The sequence below is a fragment of the Aquila chrysaetos genome, chromosome 19, assembly GCF_900496995.4.
Source record: "Aquila chrysaetos chrysaetos chromosome 19, bAquChr1.4, whole genome shotgun sequence".
NCBI classification, from domain to species: domain Eukaryota; kingdom Metazoa; phylum Chordata; class Aves; order Accipitriformes; family Accipitridae; genus Aquila; species Aquila chrysaetos.
Window position 1 is genome coordinate 17,192,238 of NC_044022.1, and position 25,327 is coordinate 17,217,564.

Here is a 25,327-nt window from a genome sequence, read left to right on the forward strand (position 1 = left end):
ACTTGATTGATTTAAACTCTCCACATTAAACACAAATGCACTAATCAGATGACTACAGAATCCTTCTTATAAATCTTGGCCCAAATAATATTTAACTCTACACAACTCCTAAAAACCACAACCAAATTCAACCACAATTGACCTGTATAACCTGGCTGTATAAACTTATCTATGGCAGAGCCTCAAGTCTTATCCTGGCTCCTTGAATTAGGCATTCAACACCCATTTTTTCCCTTACACCCACCTAAGTACCAAAGCTTCAAATACAGAGAACAAAGAACAGAAAACCAGGGTCATCATTCAAATCTCTCCCCCCCCCAAACTAGGTGGATGGTTTTTTTGGAACTGACGAATAAACCTCAGACTGTTCTGTGTCCTGCTGTCAGGCTACAGCCTGCAGAAGCTGGGACACATCTGTAACTCTGGGCATCCTATGTGCAAAAGTAGCACACTGCTTATTATTTTTCTAGGTTGCATTACTCAGTACTATTACATCTGCTATTAGATATAGGAGAAAACTTCACCAAACTAAACTTTCTGCAAAATCTCATCTGCCATTAATTCTTCTTCTCTGAATTATTTCCAGCTTGGGAAGAACTGGCAGTCAGAGAGGGCGTTAGTGTGGGTTTGCTGCCTGTCTGCACTGCTCTGCCAGGTCACAGTGAGGACGTCAGGATTTTGTCTGTAGCCACAGCGCAGGTCTCTGGTTATTCGCAGAGGGCCCCTGGGGTGCCCATGCTGCACAGCACTCAGGGAGTATCTCCATCCTTGGAGATATCCAAAACCCATTTGGACGCAGTCCTAGACAACCTGCTGCAGGTTGCCCTGCTTGAGCAGGGTGGTTGGACAAGACGACCTACCAGAGGTCCCATCCAACCTCAACCATTCTGTGACTGTGTGAACCCTGCAGCATGACACCTCTGTATCCACAAGGCCAGGAGACACATTTCTAGCAAGGCCGTCCAAAGCGCTTCACCTCTGACTTGTCACCACACACAGCCCTGTGGTCCTCACCTTCAGCCCACAGCGAGGGCCCTTCCTGACCCATTTGCTATTTGCACATGCCGCAAAAATGGGGCAGGGGAATGCAGGGTGATTCCTGCTGGGAAGTGGACCACGAACTGTGACAAATACAAGGCACGGACAAAACTACGTCAAAGAGTAGGGCAGCTGGCAAAGGAGGGCTGCCTGGCTGGGCAAGCGAGTGGGTGCGGACCTTTGCTGTTTGAGGTGTGACTGCTATTCAAGGAAGAATCAGATCAGTCTCAGTTGTGTCACCACACCTCCCGTGCAATGTACTTGTATGGGCCCTGGGGCTGGAGAAGGGCCGTGGGGGACAGCTGGGGACAGAGCAGGGAGGTCTGTGCTCTTTGCAACCAAATAAAGGCCACTCCTGCCAATTTTTTGTCTGCCTACATGCCTGTGTTTTCCTGCACGTTGGCTGCTTGTAATACAAGGTGCTGGCTCCAAGACAACCTAGTCCATCTATACCGGTTGGTTGTGCGAGGAATAGAGGAGGACCTGCGCGAGTGGGTACCAGCCGTGGCTTTAACCATAGGGTGATGCAGAGCCTGGAAGGCAGCAGTGGCAGGCAAGACAGGGCTGGCTGACAAGGGCGTTCCCATTTTCAGCAAAATTAGAGCCCTATATTCATCACAAACCCAGAAAAAATTAAATAGGTCAGCGAAATCACTAAACTGACTACAGGCGTGGTTGGTGTGGAACTGCCGATGCCCCAGTGGTGACGAGGAGGACCGCAGAAGGACAGATGACGCACCGTTCATATTTAGTACAGTAAGTGTTTCCGTCTTCGGTAGACTACACCATCAATCATCACGGAAACAGGCCTGAGCATGGAGGTCATTCACAAGGCAAAGTAGCTGCAAGTGAGGCAGGAATTAACCATCACTTAAAGCACTGCTGAGCTTGGACCATGCTGTCATTCATTCTTGTATTCTGCGAGCAAGGCCGCAACACTGTATGCATGCAGAAAACAGGAGCAGGGCTGGAAATGAGTATGCGCCTTCGGCTCAGGTTTGGGCTCCAGCTTTATTGTGAAGTTTATCAATTTTTTAACGTCATGCTTGCCACAAAGTCCCATGTAGGTTTTCTCAGTGTTGCTGCTCTAGCATGACCCTAATTCCTTTGAAACGGGCTGATATTGTAGTTGTCTGATGGGTTTGCTCAGATAATCACACCTCAGCATTCACTCCAATTCTTCTCGTGCCTTAATTTGAACAGAATGGAGTAATTTGGCACTTTGATTTGAAGACAGTGGGAGGTGGAAAATCCACTGCTCCCTGTGAACTTCTCTAAAACCCTGTAAAACCAGCACTTCTCTTTCATTTCTTAGTTTGCGCATTTCCAAACCTGATGGTGGTCAGTTAGTAGGAAATGTTATCTTGTGGAAATATTAAGAATTTCCAATGGAAGCAGGATGGGAGAAAAAAATTTTTCATATTAATGTTACTAATAAGTCTTAACAAAGGGACTTATGTATATTCTCTCTCCTTCAAGCGATCATTTAATTTAAGATACCTAGCTACATGGAGAGGTTATGTAAAATGAACTTGCGTGCCACTAGAGTTAAACAGTTAAACCCATTTTCTTCTGTTGAATATTGAGAAGAAGAATCACATCTCTCCTTCAGTGTGTCCAGCTGGTACAGCTAGTTTCTAAGCATGTATCCAAATTACAAATATATTAAACAACAATTTATGTTCCAGTCCTGAAATTTCCCAGGATATTATGAGTACAGGAACTTCAAAACATATCAGAGGCACAAGGCAGATATAACACTATTTTCCTGTTAACTGGAAATTGTCTTAATTATCCAACACTGTCTGACCACAATATCTTCAGTTTTATGTTAAATTGTGTTTAGGTGCAGACCACAAATTGACTTCTCTCAAGTTTTATCTCAATGGCTTCCATACTGATACTCCTATCCTTACAGTATGTGGCTCTTCAAAACCCAAAGCAGAAGAACGTGCAAATCCTAAGACTGATCGTAAGATGATTCCTGAATGTTAAAAATTTATTCGTATGATGATTACTGGCTCCACTGATGTTTTCAGGGTAACGCTCCACAAAACCTTACAGGAATATCATAGCCCATCAGGAATATCAATAATACATTTTTCTCTGTGATGGGAACATTACACTACCTGAACTCATTTATTATGCAGCAATAGGGAATCAGTGATTTTAGTAGGGACTAATAGAACAGTAATTAATATAAAATCCAATTTTAGAGACCAGAGTCACTTTCATATGATACGATGTCTTGTTTGATTTTCAGGTCTAATCATTAAGGAAATACATAGCACCTTCTCATTCATCACATGCATCCCTCCCTTTAACTTATCTAGTTTCAGAAGGAAGATGTAGCAATTAGATCATGTTTTTTGGTTTTTGGGTTTTTTTTTAATTGCTAACAATCTTATTATGTAAAGTTGGTGCTAGCAAGAACTTTTATTGACAACTTTTTATTCTAATTCTTTCTGTCTCCCTCTTTCCTTGAATGTCATCTCACCTGTGAGAAAAATGGTAATTAAGACAACAGTGGAAAACAACAACACTGAGTCTTCAGACTGTTCAGTAGTTTACCACCAGTAATTGGCTTTTCACTGCAGGACAGTATCATAATTTTAATTGTGATTTTTCAACCAAGGCATATAATGCAGATTTTCGTAGATACTTTAGTGAATGCTTGCTGCTCCTTTACTGATTCCTGTATATTTACATTGTCAGCCTTAGTAACAACTGAGACTTCCAGCATGCACTGTACTTCAAAAAAAGAAGATTTTAACATGAAATATTTTTTCATTCAATAAAAGGTCTGCTTTTTATGTGAAGCTACTCAGGCCACAGTTTTTACAAAACATCTCCAGAACCACAGGAAATAAAAATAAACTGTGGGGTTTATTTATTCCAACTGAAGTGAATGAGCAAAAAAAAAAAAATCTGATATTTGGTAGGTTTTACCACTGTGTTATGCAAAAAAACCCCCTTTAAATATTTATAATTGAGCCCAGATTTCAACATTAAGGTTCTCATATAATAAACTATTACACTTTAAAAGAATGCAAAGTTAAATAACCAGAACATTTATAATGTACATTCACAGTGTACAACAATAGTTTAATGCTAAGGTAACCAGCTGGAACAAATGGGAGTTATAGCAGTATAAAACTCTAGAAAAGCTGTGATTAATCAGGTATAGGTCCCTATGACATGTAAGTATATTATTTGCATAAATAGAGGCATGGGTATTCAAAATCATGGCTCAAAAAGAGGTGAGAACATTGGAGGAAGGAAGTTGAAATTTACCCCCCAAATTATCATTTATCCCTAAACATAGCTATTGCTGATCAAGGCAATAAAAGACTACATGCTTCTGTGGCTGCTGCAATGCTTTTCTGTTTCTAACACCATTATGTCAAGCTCAGCCACGAGCATTTCGCTGCAAAGAAACAAAAGAGAGAAAAATGGGGGGGATGCAGAAGCAAAAAGAGGAAAGAATGAAGAAAGGCAGCAATAGACAAATTAATCTGTATTGCAATTCCACCAACCCACAGAGTTTTCCTGGACAATAATTATTGTTCGCAGCATTACTCACTTACCGACATCAGGATCAGTGGCTTGGACTCTTGTTAACAAAGCTTTGGTGGCTGTATTCTCATAGACACACGCGGTGTAGTGATCAGATGAAAACACTGGTGGATTATCATTAACATCTTCTAAAATAAGATGGATTTCTGATTGGCAAAACCTGCCACCACCATCTGTGGCTCGGGCAACCAAGTTGTACGCAGGGATTTTCTCTCGGTCGAGAGGGGCCAAGGATTTCAGCTCACCTAAAATTGATTAAAAGCAGCAGCCATCATTATTAATGTAGCAACATCACTAATTCTAGACAGTGTAAGTATCTCAAAAACAAGTATTTCACAGGAATAGGAAAGAGAAAAAAAAAAAAAATCAACCTTGCTTATTCCAATGAACAGATTAAAAACTCACAGCAGTGTCACTTCTCACTCTTCTTCACCCAACAATGTGAGCTGCCAATATGAGTGCAGGGAGGACAAGCCACTCATGGTGGCCATCAACAGCCTACAACTTCACCCATATGAACACCACCGTGTTCTTCCAAGCCTGTCTTTCTGTTACTCTCAAGTTTTATAGACTCCTAGACACAGAAACACATCCTGAATCTGATGACAGTAGCCGTAGTGAACGTTAAAGTTCTCTAATGCTACTGTTCAAAAATAACATCAACACCTGTGTTCTCCCCACAAAGCAATCTCCAACCAGCTCTGAATTCTCGTAGATACCTCTGGCATCTACTCTGAAACAAACTTCTTATTCTCATACAGAGACGGGTATCACAATAAACATTAACAGCAACAAAAAGCCAGCTTATTCAGACTGTGAGAGCTTTACCCATGATCCATTTCCTACTGCACAGATAAACAACCACCAACCATTGCCACATCAGGAAACAGCCACTACTAGTCAGAAGGTAAGTTTGGGGTTAATTTTGTAAAGGGTGTAATTTGCAGTTAAATGCAAAACTTGTTCTTGAAGAGGGCAATCCTTTCCCTTCCACACACTGCGTAGATCTCTAAACACCTCCTCTTCCATCAGTAACGCTACGGCAATAGCAGGCTCTGCCTCCTGCTAGTCAGGCAGAGGAGGCATTGCACAGGGAAGGACTTAAGTCTATCATTATGGAAACCAAATTCCTAAGAATAACAGAAGGGTGGGATTTTTATTCATGGGAAAATGATTTTAGTTAGCTTTACTTCATAACAACCATAAAATCTAGATCTTGGCAAGATCAATATCTTTTTCCAGACCAACTGCCAAATGTACAAGACCTCTGTAGCATTCCACTGTGCCCACAAATTCATTGCTGATATCCTTTCTCCCCCAAAATCTGTGTATAAAAGGAATGTCTTTTTTACAGGATCTACATACCAATATATCTAGACCAAGGCAGAAGAAGTGAGGTCCAAAGGTGAAGGAGGACCATGTTGGCACCTTCCCCTCTTCTGTACCAAAAAGACTCCAGGACAAGCACATGGAGGACAGGGAGGTGATTCGAGACAGCCACCATGGCTTCACCAAGGGCAAGTCTTGCCTGACCAGCCTAGTGGCCTTCTATGATGGAGTGACTGCATCAGGAGACAAGGGAAGAGCTATGGATGTCATCTATCTGGACTTCTGTAAGGCCATTGACACAGTTCCCCACAACATCCTTCTCTCTAGATTGGAGAGATATGGATTTGATGGGTGGACTGTTCAGTGGATGAGGAACTGGCTGATAACGAAGTTAACTCAAGTTAAGAAAACTAGCACCCACTGATGTCGAGGGATGAAGAAGGCTGTTCAGAAACATTCAGTTGTGTCTTACCATTTTCTGGATCTAAGAAAAATTTATTGTTCCCAGCACCATAGAGAGAATAGCGAATTTCGCCATTGGACCCAATGTCAGCATCTTTAGCGCTGATTTTAAGAATGACTTTGTTTGATGGAATGTCTTCAGGAAACAGTGCTGTGTACGCAACCTAGAGGAAAAAACAGAAATGTAAGCTATGCTGTAACAGTATTTTATAGTCTCTGCACAACTCTTTTTTTAAACTCTCTGTAGTGCATCTTTCTATACAGGAAACAATTTTCCTTTACATAACACATTCCTAGAAATTCAAATCACTGTTAAGCTTTGAGGTGTCACAAAAACAATGCCAAATTATGACTTTTAATAGGGCTTGTCTTAGGTGTTAAATGCGGTCTCCTTTTCTATCTTCAGTTTGTTTCGTCAACACCCATGAAATGGAAACTTTGATGAGTGTGCTAACGAAGACAACTCTTTTTATCGCCTCATCCAGCAGCGTTTGAGGGAAATACAGACTGTGATTCCCCAGAGTGGTGCTTGCAATGACAGCAGTCCATCAGTGATAATGTAATGATGGGAATTATATGAGTACATACATAAAGATATACACATATAAGATTCTGTGAGCAGCACCACTAAGGAACTCTGCGTTTCATCATGTCTTTTCTTTCACACAGACCTTTCTATTGCAGTAATATCAGTTCCCCACATTGCCTTTCCACAGAATAAGAGACAGCTAGCACGGTGAAAGCTGTGGTCACGCTACACTGTGTGCATGCCCAACAACATGAGAGCAAGCTACGTTCTTCTGCCTTTTCCACTGGGTCTCTGGCATCTGCCAGGTTCAGGAAGTCTGGAGTTAAACTAGATTGAAGACATTTCCACATTGGTTGTGAAGGGAAAGCACATTTTTTCTGCAAGGGGGGAGTGGCTGCCCAGTGCCACCTCACAATGCTTCATTTTTTTCTAAAGCCAACTAAGGCAACTGTGGACAAGACTCCTTTGCTACATTTACTAGACCATTATCCTTCAATCTTGGCTTCACAGGACTTCTTTATCCTGCTCGTCTCCCAGATCACTCCAGATTCTTCAACTAAGACCTTAAAGATGAAAAAGGGCATCGCCTGTGAATACCTGTAAATAGCAGGGACACCCATAGGGAAACCATCACTTTCAACACAACAGTCGATTGCCGCGGGTGTTGCTAACTCACCTGTTCACAAACTGGATTATTATCATTAACATCAGTGACGGTCACTTCCACGGCAGCTTGGGTCACAAAGAGGCCATCCGTGGCGGTGATGTTCAGATAATAAATGTCTTGCTCTTCCCGATCTAGAGGCCTTTTAACATAAACCTTCCACTCATTCTGAACCAGTCCCAGAGCAAACTTCCCTTTGGGATTCCCTCCTGCAACGAGACAAGCAACACGCAACAGGCTGGGGCGTCCCTTCAGAGCTCCCACCTAGTTTAAACACACAGACCCATCACAGAGGACCTGAATTAAGCAGTCGTCATTTGTTTTACAGTGGTCGGTGCTTTCAAACTCGCAGACTCAGGAAATCTGTAATGAGATTATGCTTCCTGTGTTTATTGCCCCCCGAACGCCTTGTATGAAAGTGAACCAATAACTTTCAGTGGAAACAAAATCCATTTAGCAGAGCTGAAGATGATCTCTTGTTTAGTTCCCCGTAAGGGCAATCAAATTCAAACTGTGAACAATCAATAGTCCTCTCAGGCTGGTACAATTGTCTTTCCACTTAGTCTCCGGAGAGGATGTAATACACCGTAGCTCTTGTTACCAAGACAATTTCATTAGCTGTTGATTATGCAATCAAGGACTGGAAGTGGGTTCTATTAAGGAATCCTCTAATGAAAGCTTTATCATACAGCTGCGCCGTTCTTCTGCTCATTAAAATTCTAGTTTTTAAAAAAGTTTACACGACACAGGAAGACACATTAGTATTAAATAGTCCTAACAAGAGGTCATTTGAGGAGCAGTTGGAAGATAAGCAGTACAATTAGATCAAATGTATCCGAGACTGAAAGCTGGTGAAAGGAGTGCAGGAGACGAAACAGAACAGCTTTTTATCATGCCGTAACACTGACACTTGAACGTGGCAATGTTGCTCTTCCACATCATTACATTGCCTGGTGACAAAAGCAGGTTGGGGGAGGGAAAGTTTTGGTCCACATCATCCTCAGGAAGGAAGGAAGGAAGGACATGTCACATGCAGAAGGGTACAATAATCAAGGCAGGCACAACTGTTAATGTTTCCAACAGTTATTTACTCTTTCATCTGAAATGGTACAGTCCCCTGCCTGCTCCACGAAGAAACCACTTTCAATCGCCTTTCTCTGAGCCCAATCTCAACCCCCTGTCAGACCAGATAGTAAAATCTTTTAAGCCATTGTTGTGGATTAACCCTGGTAGGCAGCTAAGCCCCACACAGCTGCTAGCTCATTCCCCCCACAGCGGGAAGGGGGAGACAATCGGAAAGGTAAAAGTGCAGAAACTCATGGGTTGAGATAAAGTCAGTTTAATAGGTAAAGCAAAAGCTGCTTGTGTAAGCAGCACAAAATAAGGAATTAATGGCAGGTGTTCAGCCATCCCCAGGAAAGCAGGGCTCCATCACGTGTAACAGTTACTTGGGAAGACAAACGCCATCACTCCAAATGTCGCCCCTTCCTTCTTCTTCCTCCAGCTTTATATGCTGAGCACGACATCCTATGGTGTGGAATATCCCTTGGGTCAGTTGGGGTCAGCTGTCCCAGCTGTGTCCCCTCCAACTCCGTGTGCCCCCCCAGCCTCCTTGCTGGTGGGGTGGGGTGAGAACCAGAAAAGCCCTTGGCTCTGGGTAAGCACTGCTCCGCAATAGCTAAAACATCCCTGTGGTATCAACACTGTTTTGGTCACAAAACCAAAACATAGCACCCTACCAGCTGCGATGAAGAAAATTAATTCTACCCCAGCCAAAACAAGTAAAGCCAACTACCCAGTCTTCTGGGCACAGTGTCTAACACAACCTTGGTCTGTAAAAACATAGCTGCACATTTAATAATTTAGGATAGAACACTATAGTCATAGCAAACTTATGTGCTATAGAAACTGAGTGAGGACATAGAAAAAAGCATCACGCTTCTCCACTGGGTGAACTATAATTCCAGCTAACCCGCTACTAGTGCTTTCCCCACCATGTTAAGTTTTCTGCTGTACTTTCCCATGCAGAAATGAAATCTGAGAACTACTTTCCATGTTTCTCATGTATAAAAGTGGTATAAAAATATTAAGGGAATGCTTATCCTTTCTTGTAACAGGATCAAGAATGTTAAGCGTCCTAGTGTACTTTTGCTTACAACTTATTCAGGGTCCTGACATGTGTCAGGGGACCTGTCCAAGCTCAGTGGAAAGACCAGGTTCTTAAACCTTCCTCTCTAGTACTTGTGTTGAATGTTTGAGTAAATAACTATTTAAAAAAAAATCCAAGGCTGAATTATTTGAGTTGTCTCTGCTGTTGAGCGACTAGATGTCACTGTTGTTGCTTCTGGTGTCACAATTCTGTCAGTTCCCAGGGACCTTCTTAGCAAAAAAATAAGGCAGAGAAGATCTGAACTTGAAACTGAGCTTAAAACCAAGCAAAAAAGTCTAATGCATATTTCATACCTTCTTTCTACATCAAAAAGCAGAAAAGAGGTCACAGGCTGTAATCTATGTCTTCTTCATTAGCTACCAATGACAAGATAGACTGGTTTCTATTTAATATGAAAACTAAGTCAGTTGAGACAGGCTGAGCAAATCTTTCTTGTTAAGCATCGCCATTTGTCCTAGCTGTAACTGTGTCAAAAAAGCACATTGTAATGAGTAAGATTTCCTGAAAATTAGTCAGATAGGCATTATAATTATAAAAGGCCCTCTAATTGAGCACAAAACTGGTATATCAAACACAGATATTTTCTGTTGATAGAAAATCACCTTTTTCGATCACAAAACCAAGCAGATCCTAATTTTCCCACTGATTTCTATGACAGTCTGGAATAATCATCAAAGGACTCGGTTAAACCTTGTTTAATCTGTTTTGTGATATAAACACACATTTCTGCTAAAGAGGGTTACACAGTATGTCGATGTGCACTACAGGCCATATCTGAATACAATTCAAGGCAATGAGACTGTCCATTGACTTGAGTCTTAATGTGACTTCAAAGAAGGTAGACCCCTGCTGATTGACATTAAATTCTCTCTATTCGGTTCAACACCAGCATAAAATAGCTTAACTCCCCTTTATAAAAGGCTGTAATCTTGTCATAGTGAGTTTAATGTTGTAAACCATTAATAAAAATGGTCTTAAATATTCTTATTTAGCTTTGTGATATCAATCAGTGCTTTCCTGCATATTAGTCCTTTTGTAAAAGGAAATGATTAACTGTCCCGACCAACTATGAAGCAATACACTCAAGGTACGGGTATCCCATTGCTAAGAAAAGAGGAAGGGTAAAATCTAATTAAAATCAGCTGGTGGCTTTTATGGCTGGCAGTAATGCTAGCTTGGAGCGATTTTAAAATCACTGTTGCTTTGTTGTTCATGGAATGGCTTTTAAATCATACATAGGAATTTGGGGAGTATGCATAAAAAAAAGGTCCTTGGGATCCCTTTCACCCCACTTTACTCCACTAGAAAAGGATCAATTTGAATGACCAAGAAACCTGTGCAATTAGCAGCAAACATGTGTAACAGTTTATCTGCATGCCTTTTTCATTAGCACTACCTTTTTTTGTTTGTTTGTTTCTCAGGACTGGCTATATACTTTGTTGATGGAAGACAAAGGTGGAAGTTGTATTATAAAGTGTAACAGAAATAATGAGATGTAAACACTAAAATACTGTCAAGGAAATAGTCTTAAAAAAGGAAAGGCAAAAAAATCCACACTGTGGCCCAGGGAACCATTTTCTAGTACTTATACATATGTCTTGACGCAGATCTCATTCTGCAGTGATTAATTAACTTTTTCACTAATATATGTAAGCAGATTCAGTTTCCTAGGGGCATTCTAATTAATTAGTTTTTCACTCTGAATAATGTAGCTTTTCTAAACGGAAGCCTCCTGACTACATGTATTAATGGATTCTTTAAAATCTTTTGGCAGTTTTCTTATGTTCTACTTTGAATGTCACAACAGTGAAGTGCTAGCTACAAAAAACACTCCAGTAACTTTTTAGAAAGGGTTTGAGGCTAAAAGAATCAGCACTATCTTTTATCTTTTGTTACTTGAAGTTTAAATAATGCTCTCCCTCCCTCCCTAGTCAGCAAATAGTACAAAGGCAAATCAAGCTCAAGTTTAAGTAAAGAAAGAAAACAGCCAGATACAAATGAAATGCAGAGACACAGTGATCCAAAATAAACAAATCCTGACACACATCATTACTAAAGCACACACAGAGGGAATTATAAGGGAACAGAAAACTAGAAGCCAACAGTATCAGTTTTCACTGTAATGTCCCAATCTGGGAGGGGCAACTGAGTATTTACTGACTTATTTATTTAGTTTCTCTCTTACATTTATGCATTTATTTAGATACTTTCAATTCCCAACTAGAACTCTAGTCATTTGCATCACATAAAATCAATAGGTTTATCCTCCACTCCCAGTTTAAGATGTTGCGTGTTTACTGAGCTGCTGAAATGATAAACCCAATCCTCTTAGCTTTACTATCGTAAAATTGCAGACACTGTTCTTCAGCCTGCAGCACAAGTCCTCCCCAAACACTGAAACATCCATTTCTCCAGAACTCCAGGATCTCAAATATGAAATAAAAACAAACAAAAACCATCACTTTGCTCATATTGGGCAATCAACCCAGCAAAAAACCTACTGTGTACAATACCAGTTCTGTCTTCCAAAACACACTGTCCATCTTTCTTGTATTCAGCTGAACCAAGCTTAAAGACTATTGTCTGTCCTTAGATTTACATGCCTGATGGAGCCTAATTAACATCAGTGAGGAACACAAAACACTTTACTGTACCAAAGTCTTAGCAACTGACATTTTTCTGGTGGCTTTTCCTAGTTTACCACTGTTAAATCTCAGTAAAGCTGGCTGGGTCTAGGCTGGCTAAACACACTAGCTAAACATCAGCAGAGCCCTGGTTGTAGCCAAACTGCCTCAAATGATACAGGCAATGACCTCAAATGAGCCTTCAAAAGAAAACTGCTGTGCTCCCTAAACATTTGTGTCATCTGTGCTTCCTAATGATTTTCTATTAAGATTTATATATAAAGCTTTTGCTTTGTGAACATCTCCAGCTGCTACCAAACTACAAATAACAAAGGGTAAGTGCAAAAGTTTTTTCCCCCACCATCAAATGCAGATGAAGGTGGACTTGAAAATGGCAACTACTTGCCAGTAATCATGGAAACCGATCCTAAACTGACGGAGTTCAGAACAGAATACATATTTATCTACCAGAATGTATCTATCTTCTACTTTTCAGTTGGCCGGAAGACTGCAATAAGCATTTGTATTTCTCAAAAGAATGCAAAGGACTCTTCAGTGATCACATCTAACCCAGAACGTTTCTTTCTTTCATCTCCTAAATGATGATTTTTTTCCTGTATGCTACTTTTCTCCAGGTGCATTTGCACAAAGCTGGTTTTGGTGGATCCACATGTCATTCTCATAATTAGTTTTCTTCTCCCTTTTTGTCAGTGTCTCGTTTTCCTTCAGAGTTTGTTTATTGTATTCACAGAAGTTTCTATGGCTCAAAATGCCTCCAGAAAGCCACAGGATTTGAATAATCATCTAGCTAATCTAATTCCATGAAATATTCAAGTGCAGTTCCTGAGCTCAATGTGAGGTAATGTGTGAATAGACTATTTCGTTAGTTAAACTATACTTTAATATGTTTTCACATTTTAATCAAAAGAACCTAATTTCTCCTTATGCATATCCCAACTCCAAAGGATATATTCAAAGACAGTGGAATTTCTGAGCTCATATACTTTAGTAGTTGTACAGTAGCCATTAGAGAAAGTTTTAGGCTTTGGTATCTAACATTTTCAGAAACTAAATACCAGCAAAATATCTGACATATTTTGAACTGTGATAGAAATTAAGGTACAGAATGATCTATAATTTTTGACTCACATAGAATCATAGAATCAAAGAATGGTTTGGGTTGGAAGGGACCTTAAAGACCATCTAGTTCCAACCCCCCTGCCACGGGCAGGGACACCTTCCACTAGACCAGGTTGCTCCAAGCCCCATCCAGCCTGGCCTTGAACACTGCCAGGGATGGGGCACCCACAGCCTCTCTGGGCAACCTGTTCCAGTGCCTCACCACCCTCACAGTGAAGAACTTCTTCCTTGCATCTAATCTAAATCTGCCCTCTTCCAGTCTAAAGCCATTACCCCTTGTCCTATCACTACATGCCCTTGTGAAAAGTCCCTCTCTGGCCTTCTTTTAGACCCCTTTAGGTACTGGAAGGCTGCTACAAGGTCTCCCTGGAGCCTTCTCTTCTCCAGGCTGAACAACCCCAACTCCCTCAGCCTGTCTTCATAGGAGAGGTGCTCCAACCCTCTGACACATGTGACAGTTATTACTCAAAAGTCCAGTTTTTGCTAAATTAACAGCACAGGGATGTGAAGAAAACATTATTATGTAACGAAAAGCATAATTCATTATAAGAGATGACTGAAAGACTTCAGAACAAAGAGAAAAACAGTACCTTCAGCTTATGATCACAGTACATGAATGCATTTTTGTTACAAGGGGATACTGGGATCCCCAAACTCCTTCAAATATCACAAAATCTCTAGGATGAGGCACTACTTATTTACTTTTAGATATGTGGGAACTGGAGTACCGGCAGCTAATGCACCTTGCCCAAAGCCTCCAAATCTTGTGCTTTATCCACAAGACTATTTTTGCCTCTACTTCTAATATCCTACAATGTATCACAGTATAAACACATAGTCTTTGCAAACCTTTAAACTGTATCCAGACTTTCAAGTAAATGGTCAGAATGAATTTCTGGTTGCTTTGAAAATGATACTACTTCTGATGTGTAACACAGGCAATCTATGGCTAACTGGAATAATATACCTCTCTCTACACACCATCCTGCAGCAATTTCCAATTTGATTGCTAACGAAGGGGTAGGTCTTACCCTCCCGATCAAAATATACAAACTGTTATCCCCTTAGTTAAGTCATTTTTGCCAATAGCCTGCTTCCTACGTGCAGTCTTGTGTAATTCTAATCCCATCCAGTGAGAAAAAGGCCAATTTGTCCAATAATCTGGTTATTACTAGGTAATTAATATTAGCTCTTGGATTGTGAAGCTTGGGAGGAATGACAAAGTTGTTCCCTAACAAAATCTATTGAACAATGCAAGCCGTAGGCAGAAAAATAACTGCAGCACCCCATCACTCATAATATACACAAAAGCCAGTCTGAATCTAGGAGAAAAGAATGATAATAAATATAGCACAATAGGAAAGAGCAATGTTACCACACTTTGAAAAATATGTTAGTAATGTAATCGAAATTGCCTTATGCTGTATATAACAATGCATGGCAGCTAACCAGTGCTTCTAAGTGGATTACTATTTCCCTGGCCAGAAATCTGTGCTGATAAGAAATGGCATCTCCCCACTCATTCCAATGTAAAATTCATTCTCTCCCCCCGCACCCCCCCCCCCCCCCCCCCCCCCCCAAATAGTGGTATTTCAAAGTGGCTCCTGCATGCACTTTCCTATCTGAAAAAGAAAAATGCTATTTCAAAAAATTTTAAATGCTTGGAAATGTAAGGATTTTCTCCTTAAGAATAAAATGTTCTTCCCTTGGATGAAACATTAAGTCATGATGGTTTCCACGCTGACACATCAGTTACGATGGGTTGATGGGTCACACTACATTGCACTGCAGCAAATCATGAAGCATTAATCTTGGAAATCGGAGAGAGAATAACCCAGACAGACAGACAGGCAGGCAGACAGACACAGACACACACACTCCCTTTCTCTCTTTTCAGCTTTGCTAGCTACTGCAAATTTTGTCCAAATTAAAAAAAAATAAAATCAAAGAAAGATGCAATTGTCTGATTCACAGGGATAATTTAGCTGAAACCCTGCTAAACATTCACCTGAAACTGGACACATGCACAGCTCTTCAGTAAAGCTGGTTTTGGGAAAAAAGCATGCAAGTTGTTTCTTACCTGTAATATGGTAGCTAACCTGCCGGTTGACATCAGATGTGTCTTCATCCCAGGTGCTAAGAACAGCCACGACTTCCCCTGGAGGGTCACTCTCCTTCACTGACCCTCTGTACACCTCATGCTCAAAGACGGGTGCGTTATCATTTATATCTGTCACAGTAACTGAGACCAAGGTGGTTGATGACAAGGATAAAGCTTCCCCCAGATCTGAAGCCACCACTGCAAAGGTGAAAGCAGGATCCTTTTCATGGTCCAGATCCTTCAGTGTGCTGATCCAGCCACTGTTGCTATCAATGGTGAACGCTTCCGTGATCTTCTCCAGCTCCGATTCCACCGCAAGTGTATAAGTGACCTGCCCGTTTGCACTCGAGTCTGCATCAACCGCTTTAACTTGCATAAGTTTTGTTCCTATAGGCATCCCTTCCATTATTATAGCGTCATAGCTAGCCGTTTCAAACATGGGCTTGTTATCATTTACATCCAACACCTTAACCTCCACATCCACAGTCAGCACAATGTCTACTTTGTCTAGCTGAATGGTGGCTGCAACTTTGAAGTGAAAAGCAGGATTTGTCTCGTGGTCAAGTCTCTTATCCAGTTTTATGAGCCCCGTGTCTTGCTCTATGATGAAAACCCCATCTTTGTTGTTTTCAGTCAGTTCACCATTAACCGTGCTATACAAAGCGCCCTGATTAGGCAAAACATGCAGAATGTCAATGGTACTGCCTATGAGGGTGTCTTCTGCTATGGTAAAAGAATACTGGGGTTGAGAAAAGGAAGGCAAAATAGTTTCTGAGGGTAAAACATGGATGTAGACAGGAATGAGGGAATGCTTTACAGGAATGCCACCATCAACTGCTTTGACAAAGAATGACAGAACTGTGTTTTTCAGCTGGTTAAAGCTACCCTTGGTGACCATCCATCCATTGTCTGGATCTATTTCAAGCAGATCAGCTACTGAAACGGAGGCTTCACTATACAGAGAATAGGTAATTCTGGAATTGGCTCCATCATCTGGATCTACCGCTTGTACTTGGGTCACCAAGTAACCTTTCCCAACATCTGCTTTGACACTTGCTCTGTATTCGACCGTCATAAATTGAGGAGCGTTGTCATTCTCATCCACTACTATCACTCTCACAGTGCAAAACGTAGTCCTGCCACCTCCATCAAGGGCTCTCAGAAATATACCAATATCACTTTCCAGCGGGTTCTCCCGGTCTAACCTCTCAGTTGTCAGAATCTGCCCATTGTTATCAATCAAAAACCGGTCCTTGGCAAAGTCATTTATTATGGAGTAGCTTATCTGGCCATATACACCCGAATCCCCATCTGTTGCCTTCACATGGATTACCTTAGTTCCAGGAGCAGCGTTTTCTCTAACCTCTGCAACATAAACGCTCTGCGAAAACACAGGGCTGTAGAGGTTGGCCCCAAGGATCTGTATGTGCACCTGAGCTGTGCTGGTGAACAGCCCGTCTGACACAGAGACATTTAGGCTGTACATGGGCTCCATTCGCTGTTTGCGATGGTTGGAAAGGGTGATAACACCGCTCTTGCTGTCCATAATAAAACTGGTCCGATCATTTCCTGATAGGATGCTGTACTCCAGTCTGTCAAAATCAGAGCTGTCAGCATCAGAGGCTTGGACGCAAGTCACAAAATGACCCCGAGGTGCCAGTTCGCTCACATACGACTCATATATTAGCTGGTTAAAAACTGGAGGGTTGTCATTCATATCTGTTATTGAGATACTAACAAGAACCTCACTGCTTAGTGGTGGGAAGCCATTATCGGTTGCTCTGACTTTCAAGCTGCACTGCTGTATGAGTTCATGATCGAGCATCCGGGCTGTCAGAATTAGGCCACTGGTGCTGTCTATATGGAAATAGTCCGTGCTGTTAAAGGTGTCCTGGACTATCTGATACTGCACAATCTTGTTATTGTCAGAGTCAGCATCAATAGCAACAACCTGCAGTACAGGAGTCCCAATCAAAGATGCTTCAGACAAAGTAGCATTATAAGTCGACTGATCGAAAATGGGAGGATTATCATTAACATCATTAATGATCAAGTCCACAGTGACCTCAGCTCGAGCGCCAGTGAGGGCATCGCTGGCTCGCACCATCAGCTTGAAAAGAGAATTTATTTCGTAGTCCAGTGGGCTGATGACACTCAGAACTCCAGTATCAAAGTCAATATTAAACTGGTTGTAGGGATCTCCATCGACAATGATATAAATGATGCCCTGGCCTTCTGGACTGGTTGCATTTATGCTTAAAATTGGCGTGTGCATTTCCACATCTTCATTCACAGAAGCTGTATAGAAGGGCTTGTCAAATACAGGCATCGCTTTGTTAACAATAGTAATGGGGAGCTCTACTGAAGCAGACAACGATGGGTTACCACCATCTTTTGCAAGAATGACAACCAAATACTCTATATTAGACAAATCAGAATTGAAGGCTTCTTTTAAAGTGACACTACCAGATCCTCTATCAATTTCAAAATGTCCATAGTCTTCTTTCAGAAGATAGGACACCTCACCATTTTCACCCTTATCTTTATCAATAGCCGTCACTCGATATATCAGGGTACCAGGCTCAGCATCGACTTGCACAGCAGCATAGTACGGAAGCCCTACGAACACCGGAGCATTGTCATTTATGTCCTCAATGTAAACCCTCACCACCACTCGAGCGACACGAAGGTGATCCAGTTCACGGCTTGCTTCCACCACCAACTCATACAGCTCTTGTTCCTCTCGGTCGAAGGGGATGCCAGTTGTCTGAATGACTCCTGAGGTGGATTTGATTTTAAATTTGTTGCCTGGGTTTAATATACTGTATTTCAAAGGCTCATTGAGGCGGTTACCAACAGCATTCACCACAGCAATCTTTGTGATATTGGTGGTGTTTTCTGAGATAGAAGTGGAATAAAAATTTTGTGTGAAATGGAGCCCACTATCCATGGCTTCTTTTACCATTATTGTCACCATAGCAGTGCTATAAAATTTCCCATCAGATACTCTTACTATTAGCATATAATGGTCTTTGGAGAGGCTATTGTTTTTAATGGTGAGTACCCCTGTGCTTGAATCAATTAAAAAATTGTCCATATTGCCTTCAATTAGACTATAAGTTAGTTCAGGAGGGATCTCTGAATCTGGGTCTGTAGCCTTGACTTTGAGAACTTCAACACCAACATATGTGGGCAGGAGCAAAACTGTCTCAAATACTGCCTGGCTGAAGACTGGTGGGTTGTCATTGACATCAGTTACCTCAATGGTCACTTCAACTGGGCTCTCTGCTGTAAGCTGGGGATTCCCACTGTCTCTAACATGCACGTGGAAGTGGAAGTGGGCTATTGTTTCATGATCTAAATTTGCAATTGTTCTGATTGCACCTGTGCTGGAATCTACTGTGAAATACTTTTTTGCAGTAGATTCAACAATCTGGTAGACAAGCAAAGCATTCTGGTTGCTGTCAGCATCAGTGGCACGTATCACGAGGGGACTGTTATTCGCACTCCGGACTATGCTATTTACAGGAGCAGCTTCACTTATGCTGCCCGAGTACTGAGAGAAGAGAAAAACTGGTGCGTTATCATTTTCATCAACAATCTGAATGTTCACAGTGGCATTTGATGCCATGCCTGCCATATTTGTTGCCTGTACGATGAGCTGATAGAAGGAAGCGCGTTCATAATCGAGGGCCTTTTGACTGGTGATCACTCCAGAATATGGGTTTATAGTGAAGACTCCATCCACATTCCCATCTTTAACCTCATAAACTAACGTGGACTGACTGATTGCAGAGAGAGAGATGACAGAAGTACCAATATCTACGTTTTCATTAACCTCCGCTTGGTATTCTTTGAGAGTGAACTTGGGGTGGGAGTTATCTGCCATCGTCACAGATATCCGCACAATTGCTGTTGCAGACAGTGGTGGAGAACCTTGATCGGTCACTTTGACTGACAAAACAAACTGTCCCATTGTGGTTAAGTCTGGCTCCTTCAGTAATGTAATGATTCCTAAAACTGGTTCAATCTTGAATGTGTTTCCTGTATTTCCTAAAACACAAATATTGAAAGCAAATTAGAAATTAAATACAACACACTTAATAATAATTTAAACCAGCAGCAACTAGCTGCAATTTTTTAAAGGCAGTTATTGAAAAAAACAACCCGCCAACATAAAAGAATTCTAAAGGCCCTCCCAGTCTTCCATTCTGAAAATCAGGTATCTGAATAGATGGTATAGATTGCAGATGGTATATATTTCAGAAATGCAGGTGCTGCTATCTATATCTTGATTCCGAGTATCAGCATCTGAGCAAGTGCTGCATGTACATTATTCCTACTGAAGTAGGAAAAAGCATCCCTAAATTATGGGAATTAGTCAAATACATGTACACCTAAGGCAAAGAAACTAGATCAGAGGCTAACAAGCCAATTACATGACAAATGGATAACAACCCAGGCTCTTAATTGAAGGGGATATTAAGCAACCGTAGAGAAGATTACAGTAGTTCGAGACTCAAATAAGTGAATTTAAGAAGGTTAGAGTGGCATTTAGAAAAATAAAACAGAACAAATAGCATAGAAAAGAGATTCAAGTATCTCGTGGCACAAAGGTTTATCATATGATCTCTGAGGAGGATGAATCTAGATGAATGAGATTTAGCCGAAAATGTCATGAAATGTCTGTTATAACATGAAAGCAGGGATATCACTGACTGCATAAAGGTGAAAACAGTGAGTTTGGATCAAGGACCTTCTCTGGGGTCTTTTTTTCTTTTTAATCTTTTTGCCAACCTCTTCTTTAGCAAGACAGATTCAAAACTTTTGATATGTAACCTTACCCTATAATTAGAGATCACCTTTATTAGGCAATCCGTATTTTGCTGGTTCTTTGAGTGCCTGCTTAAAGAATAAGATGCTGCATGTGTATATGGCATGTATAAGCATACAGACTCTTCTTCTGAATTTGATTCTAAATACAAACAGCATGTACCGAGTTACAGTGATTCCAATCATTATAACACATTTGTGCTACTGTAATTTACAGTTTAAAATCTAGAACTGCTTCCAACCTACAGTCAAGCATCCATCCATGACCTGGACAGAAATATGTCTCAGGTAACTGGTGATGAACAAGAGAATTTCTTTTAATGGTGATTGTTACGGGTGCTGTGCACAGAGCAGTAAATGTGAAAATTGTAGCTGGAATACCAAATACATGGAATCCTAAATGAAGTGAGTTAATGTGAACTATTTTTAAGATGTGCTTCACTATCTGTTGTAAATTCTGGGGCTTGGAGGCTAATTTAAGCTACATACTATTGTATGTAGTTCAATACTGGTAGTGGCTTTCTATTTATATCCATCCTTTCAGATCAGTAAAGTTTACTCTACTAGCTAAAACAAAAATTGTGCTATTCACTGAGGAGCTGAGATTCTGCCAGAGCTACAAATTCTCATAAAGATCATAGTATCTGTCACATTTGCAGACATTACAAATGCTGCTGCAGTTTTTTTGTCACTGCTTGCTAACACAAATAATTTTTAGCCACTGACTGCCTCATGTAAGGCCAGATCTGATTCTTATCCTTTAGGAATTTCTTATGAAATTACACAAAAGCTACTTTCTTTACCAATTGCTCTCTTCACGTGTAAGGTGATCTAAGTAATTCCCCTGAATGAAAGGGCTGTGTACAATCTGAATGCTCAGTATCCTCAACTGCAGATTTTATGGATCACAGAAACTATAGCAGCAGAAGTCTCAATTTTGATGCATCTAGGATTGGAACATTTGTGGATAATGAAACTGGGGGAGTGCGTGGCTTACAGTAAATGGAAGTTTGAAGTCTGACACTGCAGGGAGAGCTCATGATGAAAAAGAAACAGGCTGTAATGGAAGAGAGCCTCTAGAAAAGAGAAAAACATGCAGACTAAAAAGGACCATCTAATAGCTAAACCATCCTTTCTAATCATCATATTTTTCTGTCTGCATCATGTATGATTCTATTACCAGTGTATGGGAGTCATATTCCTAGTATGTCAGGTTGCTCTTTACATTGTGGTGGCACCTATGGGTGATTGGGTTGGAGCCCATAATAGTAATAAGGTGTCAAGAAAAAGCTGGGAACAGTCTTGAAAAACATTGCCCCAGGAACCTGATGTGGTCTGCTCAGAGTTCATTCTATAAGGGACGATGTTGTCCTGCCTCGGCACGTGTAAAATTTCCCCTGATCCAAGTTAAAGGTCACTGGAGAACACTGAGAAATAACTGGTAAGGCCAAATGCAGTGCATAAAGGAAGTATTTGTTTCGTAGTGCTAAGATCTTTGTAGGCTCACAAGGGTCTAAGTTCAACACTTTTAGCTGCAAAAGACTTCATCTGGTTTGCTTAAGGGACTCTACTTCCACAGAGCATACAGGGTAATGACAGAAGAAAGTTCCTTGGGTCTTCTCTAAGATTCAGGTTATATCAGCTTAATTTAAGGTGTGAGCTTGAACTGTATGAAGTTAAATCAATATGAGATGGTGTAGATATTCTTGTTTCATTAGTTATTTTTTGTCACTTAGCTTGTTCCTAATTGATGTAAGCCATCCTAGCTAATGACAAGTCTTTATAATAATATAGGGATAAATAATGATCCTCTAGGATTAGAGCCTAATGCTGGGAAAGGCTTGTGATCTGATTAACATGGGGACAATCTGCAGTGTATGAGACTTCTTTTTAGGGCAATACAGGTTTCATGTTTTGCTATTATTACAATGGAAAGATTCATATTACTAAAAAAAAGTAGAAATGAAACATTAAAAAATCCAAAGGTTACAAATTTCTACTTCCTTCTCTCTTTTTCCAGGCACCTCCCTTATATATATGTTAATGGTTTATCTCAGAGATAATTCTTAACTTCAGATCCATATGAGCCAGAGGAAGTTGTATTCCCTTGTATGTGTGGCAGAGATAATGCAAATTTCTCATGACCATGCTGTTGCACCAGCAGAGGAATGCTTTTGCTGGTACAGATTATGTGGTGAATGTAAATATCCACAGCTTAACAGCAAAAGTGATTTTAATCTGGTATCACCATGCCCTCCCTTAGTGTCAAGAGACCTTGTGCCATTAAAATGCTATGGCTCTGCTGACAAAAGTTTTTAGCATAGCCCTGGTGTTAGTCTCCAAGCTCCTCTGGTCCAGATACTGGCAAAGATGGCAGGACATACCAGCTGTTGTGGCATTTGTTTATGGAGGATCCACTGTCTACTAGACTGCAGCCAGCAACCTGAAAACAAACACTGGCTGTAGCTTTCGATAACTTCTGTGATGGTTTTGAACCAATGACTTAGAGGTAAAAGGCTCTGTAGCCATCTAGTGAACGTGAATGAGATTCTGTTCTGACAGGTTTTGGGTATAGCAGTTTCAAAATAAAAAACAACCAACAGGAAGGTGTCTCCTTTGCCCAGCCCTACAGGAGAAGGTAGACCAATGAAGTTGACTTGTGTGTCAAGACGGACCACCGTCACAGCACTGCTCTGTGTATGGCAGGAATCATGATGCTACATGTTCAGCCTCTGTCCTAACCTGCTTCAATAGAGTAGATAAGCTCTGCGTTTTCCCCTTTGTCTTTGTCCAAAGCCGTGACCTGCAAGACTGCTGATCCAACTGCTGCTGATTCAAACACCAAGGCTTCATACAATGGGCTGGTAAAGTATGGACTATGGTCATTGGAGTCTTCCACATTTATGATGACTCTGGCCAGGTTTCTTCTGTAAGGGAATTCTTGATCTCGAACCTAAAGAACAAGTGCATAATACACATCTTAATATCCGTCTAGTAATACTTTATAAATATTACTCATCTGAGTGCTAATAATACTTTCTGTTCTATTTAATACAAAGTAATAAAAAAATCCATTTGTCACAAAGAACAGTCTAAAATACATTCACACGCGAGATGGTAAAGAGTAAAATAAAAGAAACAGGAAGAGTTTAGGGACTTTTTTTTCACTTTGAAAAAATGCTCGGCCACTATCATGACATGAATTTTTCAAGTCGCAACCACATGACATCTTAAATTCGGTTCGCAAGAAATACTTTTTTTCATATGTGCTAAATATGAATTTATTCATACCTTTGCCCTGCCATTCCCTGCTTTGTAGAATAGAGGCAAATATACCTTGCTCGTTGCTCCTTCTTTCAAGGACCTACAAACAATTTTACCCACTATGATTAGTCGTGTGTCAATCTAGTGCTTGTATCTGCCAATGGACTTTTTTATCACTATATATATACATACCTTTTTGAAGATGATGATACCAATAGTAAACAGAGTGGGAATTACCTTAAGAAGTGCCAAGCACTCCCAACAGAGGTATCATTTATCACACCTCTTTCAACCCCATACAAAATATCTCAGCACTGCTACACTGACAATCCTGCCAACATGATCCCCCAAAGTTTGGTTCTTCTTAAATAGACCAAAAACTCTCTTGTATCAGGTGGAGATCAAAACCAAGCACCAGGAAATGACCTCTGTCAGCCATGTCTCTCTGTGATTCAGTTTGTATTTATTTCTTAGCCTGCTCGCCAAAGGACTTGCAGCTTGTTACTCTGTGAGCTGAGACCCCACTCAGCTCCTGCTCGCTGGATCTCGCAGCAGCTCTCTGACTCCTAGGGTCCCCAGCTCAAAGACGGCCCTGCACCTAACACGTCATGAGCTGTTCCTTCAAAGACCTCTTCTGCAGAAGTCTTAAGTGGTTAAAGAAAATAGTGGACTACAATGTTTAAACTAACACAGATTTTTTTTTTAAATTAACCTCCAGTCCGTAACGTACAATCTTCACTTGGAAACAGACAGACTTATGTTCTGTAATTTAGGCACACTGAGCAAAAAATGGTAATTAAGTTTTTTTTCTGCATACCCAAACATTTGGAAATGTAGATGAAAGCTATTTCGTATATCAACAGTTTATGTACTGAAATAAGTCCGTAAAAGTAAACTATAAAAGAAGCTCGTATTCAGAAAGGCTGTAGCATTCTCTATGGCAAGAAAGCAGTTATCTCCCTGTGAGTAACTTCTCAAATAACTTTCAGCCTCACTTCAGAAACTCTGAAAATTACCTTGAGTGAGAGGACCAGATGCCAAAAGATTAAATAATTTCCTGCTTGCTCTCCCTTGAGACAGCAAATCATACCATATTCCATACAACGAATTCACGATAAGTTTCCCAAAAAGCCCAAATAAAAATGTAAAATAAATACACAGCAGGGAAGCCAAGATGAAATTAATAACTACTTACTGCACTAAGAGTCCTTTGCCCATGCAAAGACTAAGGCACGTATGCACCTGAAGCAGCAGTGACTGTGTCCTGAGCCAAGTGAATATTGCATTCTTACCATGACATTAAGGATGTGCTTATCTTGAGCTTCGTGGTCTAATCTCTCAGCAGTATAGAGCACCCCAGTGCTGGGATCAATTCTGAATTTTCTCACGCTGACTGTATCGATGCTGCTGTGAATAGTGTAGCTCAACTTATGCTTTTCGTCTCTGTCTATAGCTTCAATCTGCAGAATTTCAGTATCAGGGAGGATGTCCTCTGAAATGGTGACATCGTAACTCGGGTGAGAGAATTCTGGGCCATTATCATTGTTATCCAACACTTTGATAAGAACCTACAGTTAATAAAAGAAAAACATCTAAG

The 25,327-nt window shown here is 40.8% G+C and overlaps 1 protein-coding gene across 10 annotated transcripts in view; it reads right to left on the bottom strand.

The window, feature by feature from the left end:
* FAT3 (FAT atypical cadherin 3) overlaps nucleotides 1–25,327 on the bottom strand; it is a 422,077-nt gene that overhangs the window by 65,783 nt on the left and 330,967 nt on the right. For all 10 annotated transcript variants that reach the window (XM_030042467.2, XM_030042469.2, XM_030042466.2 and 7 more), the window contains 6 exons: nucleotides 25,023–25,298; nucleotides 23,209–23,419; nucleotides 15,613–19,686; nucleotides 7,611–7,807; nucleotides 6,416–6,569; nucleotides 4,626–4,859 (listed from right to left, as the gene is read on the bottom strand). In XM_030042467.2, coding sequence (XP_029898327.1) covers nucleotides 4,626–4,859; nucleotides 6,416–6,569; nucleotides 7,611–7,807; nucleotides 15,613–19,686; nucleotides 23,209–23,419; nucleotides 25,023–25,298 — 5,146 coding nt within the window. The remainder of the gene's footprint in view (nucleotides 1–4,625; nucleotides 4,860–6,415; nucleotides 6,570–7,610; nucleotides 7,808–15,612; nucleotides 19,687–23,208; nucleotides 23,420–25,022; nucleotides 25,299–25,327) is intronic.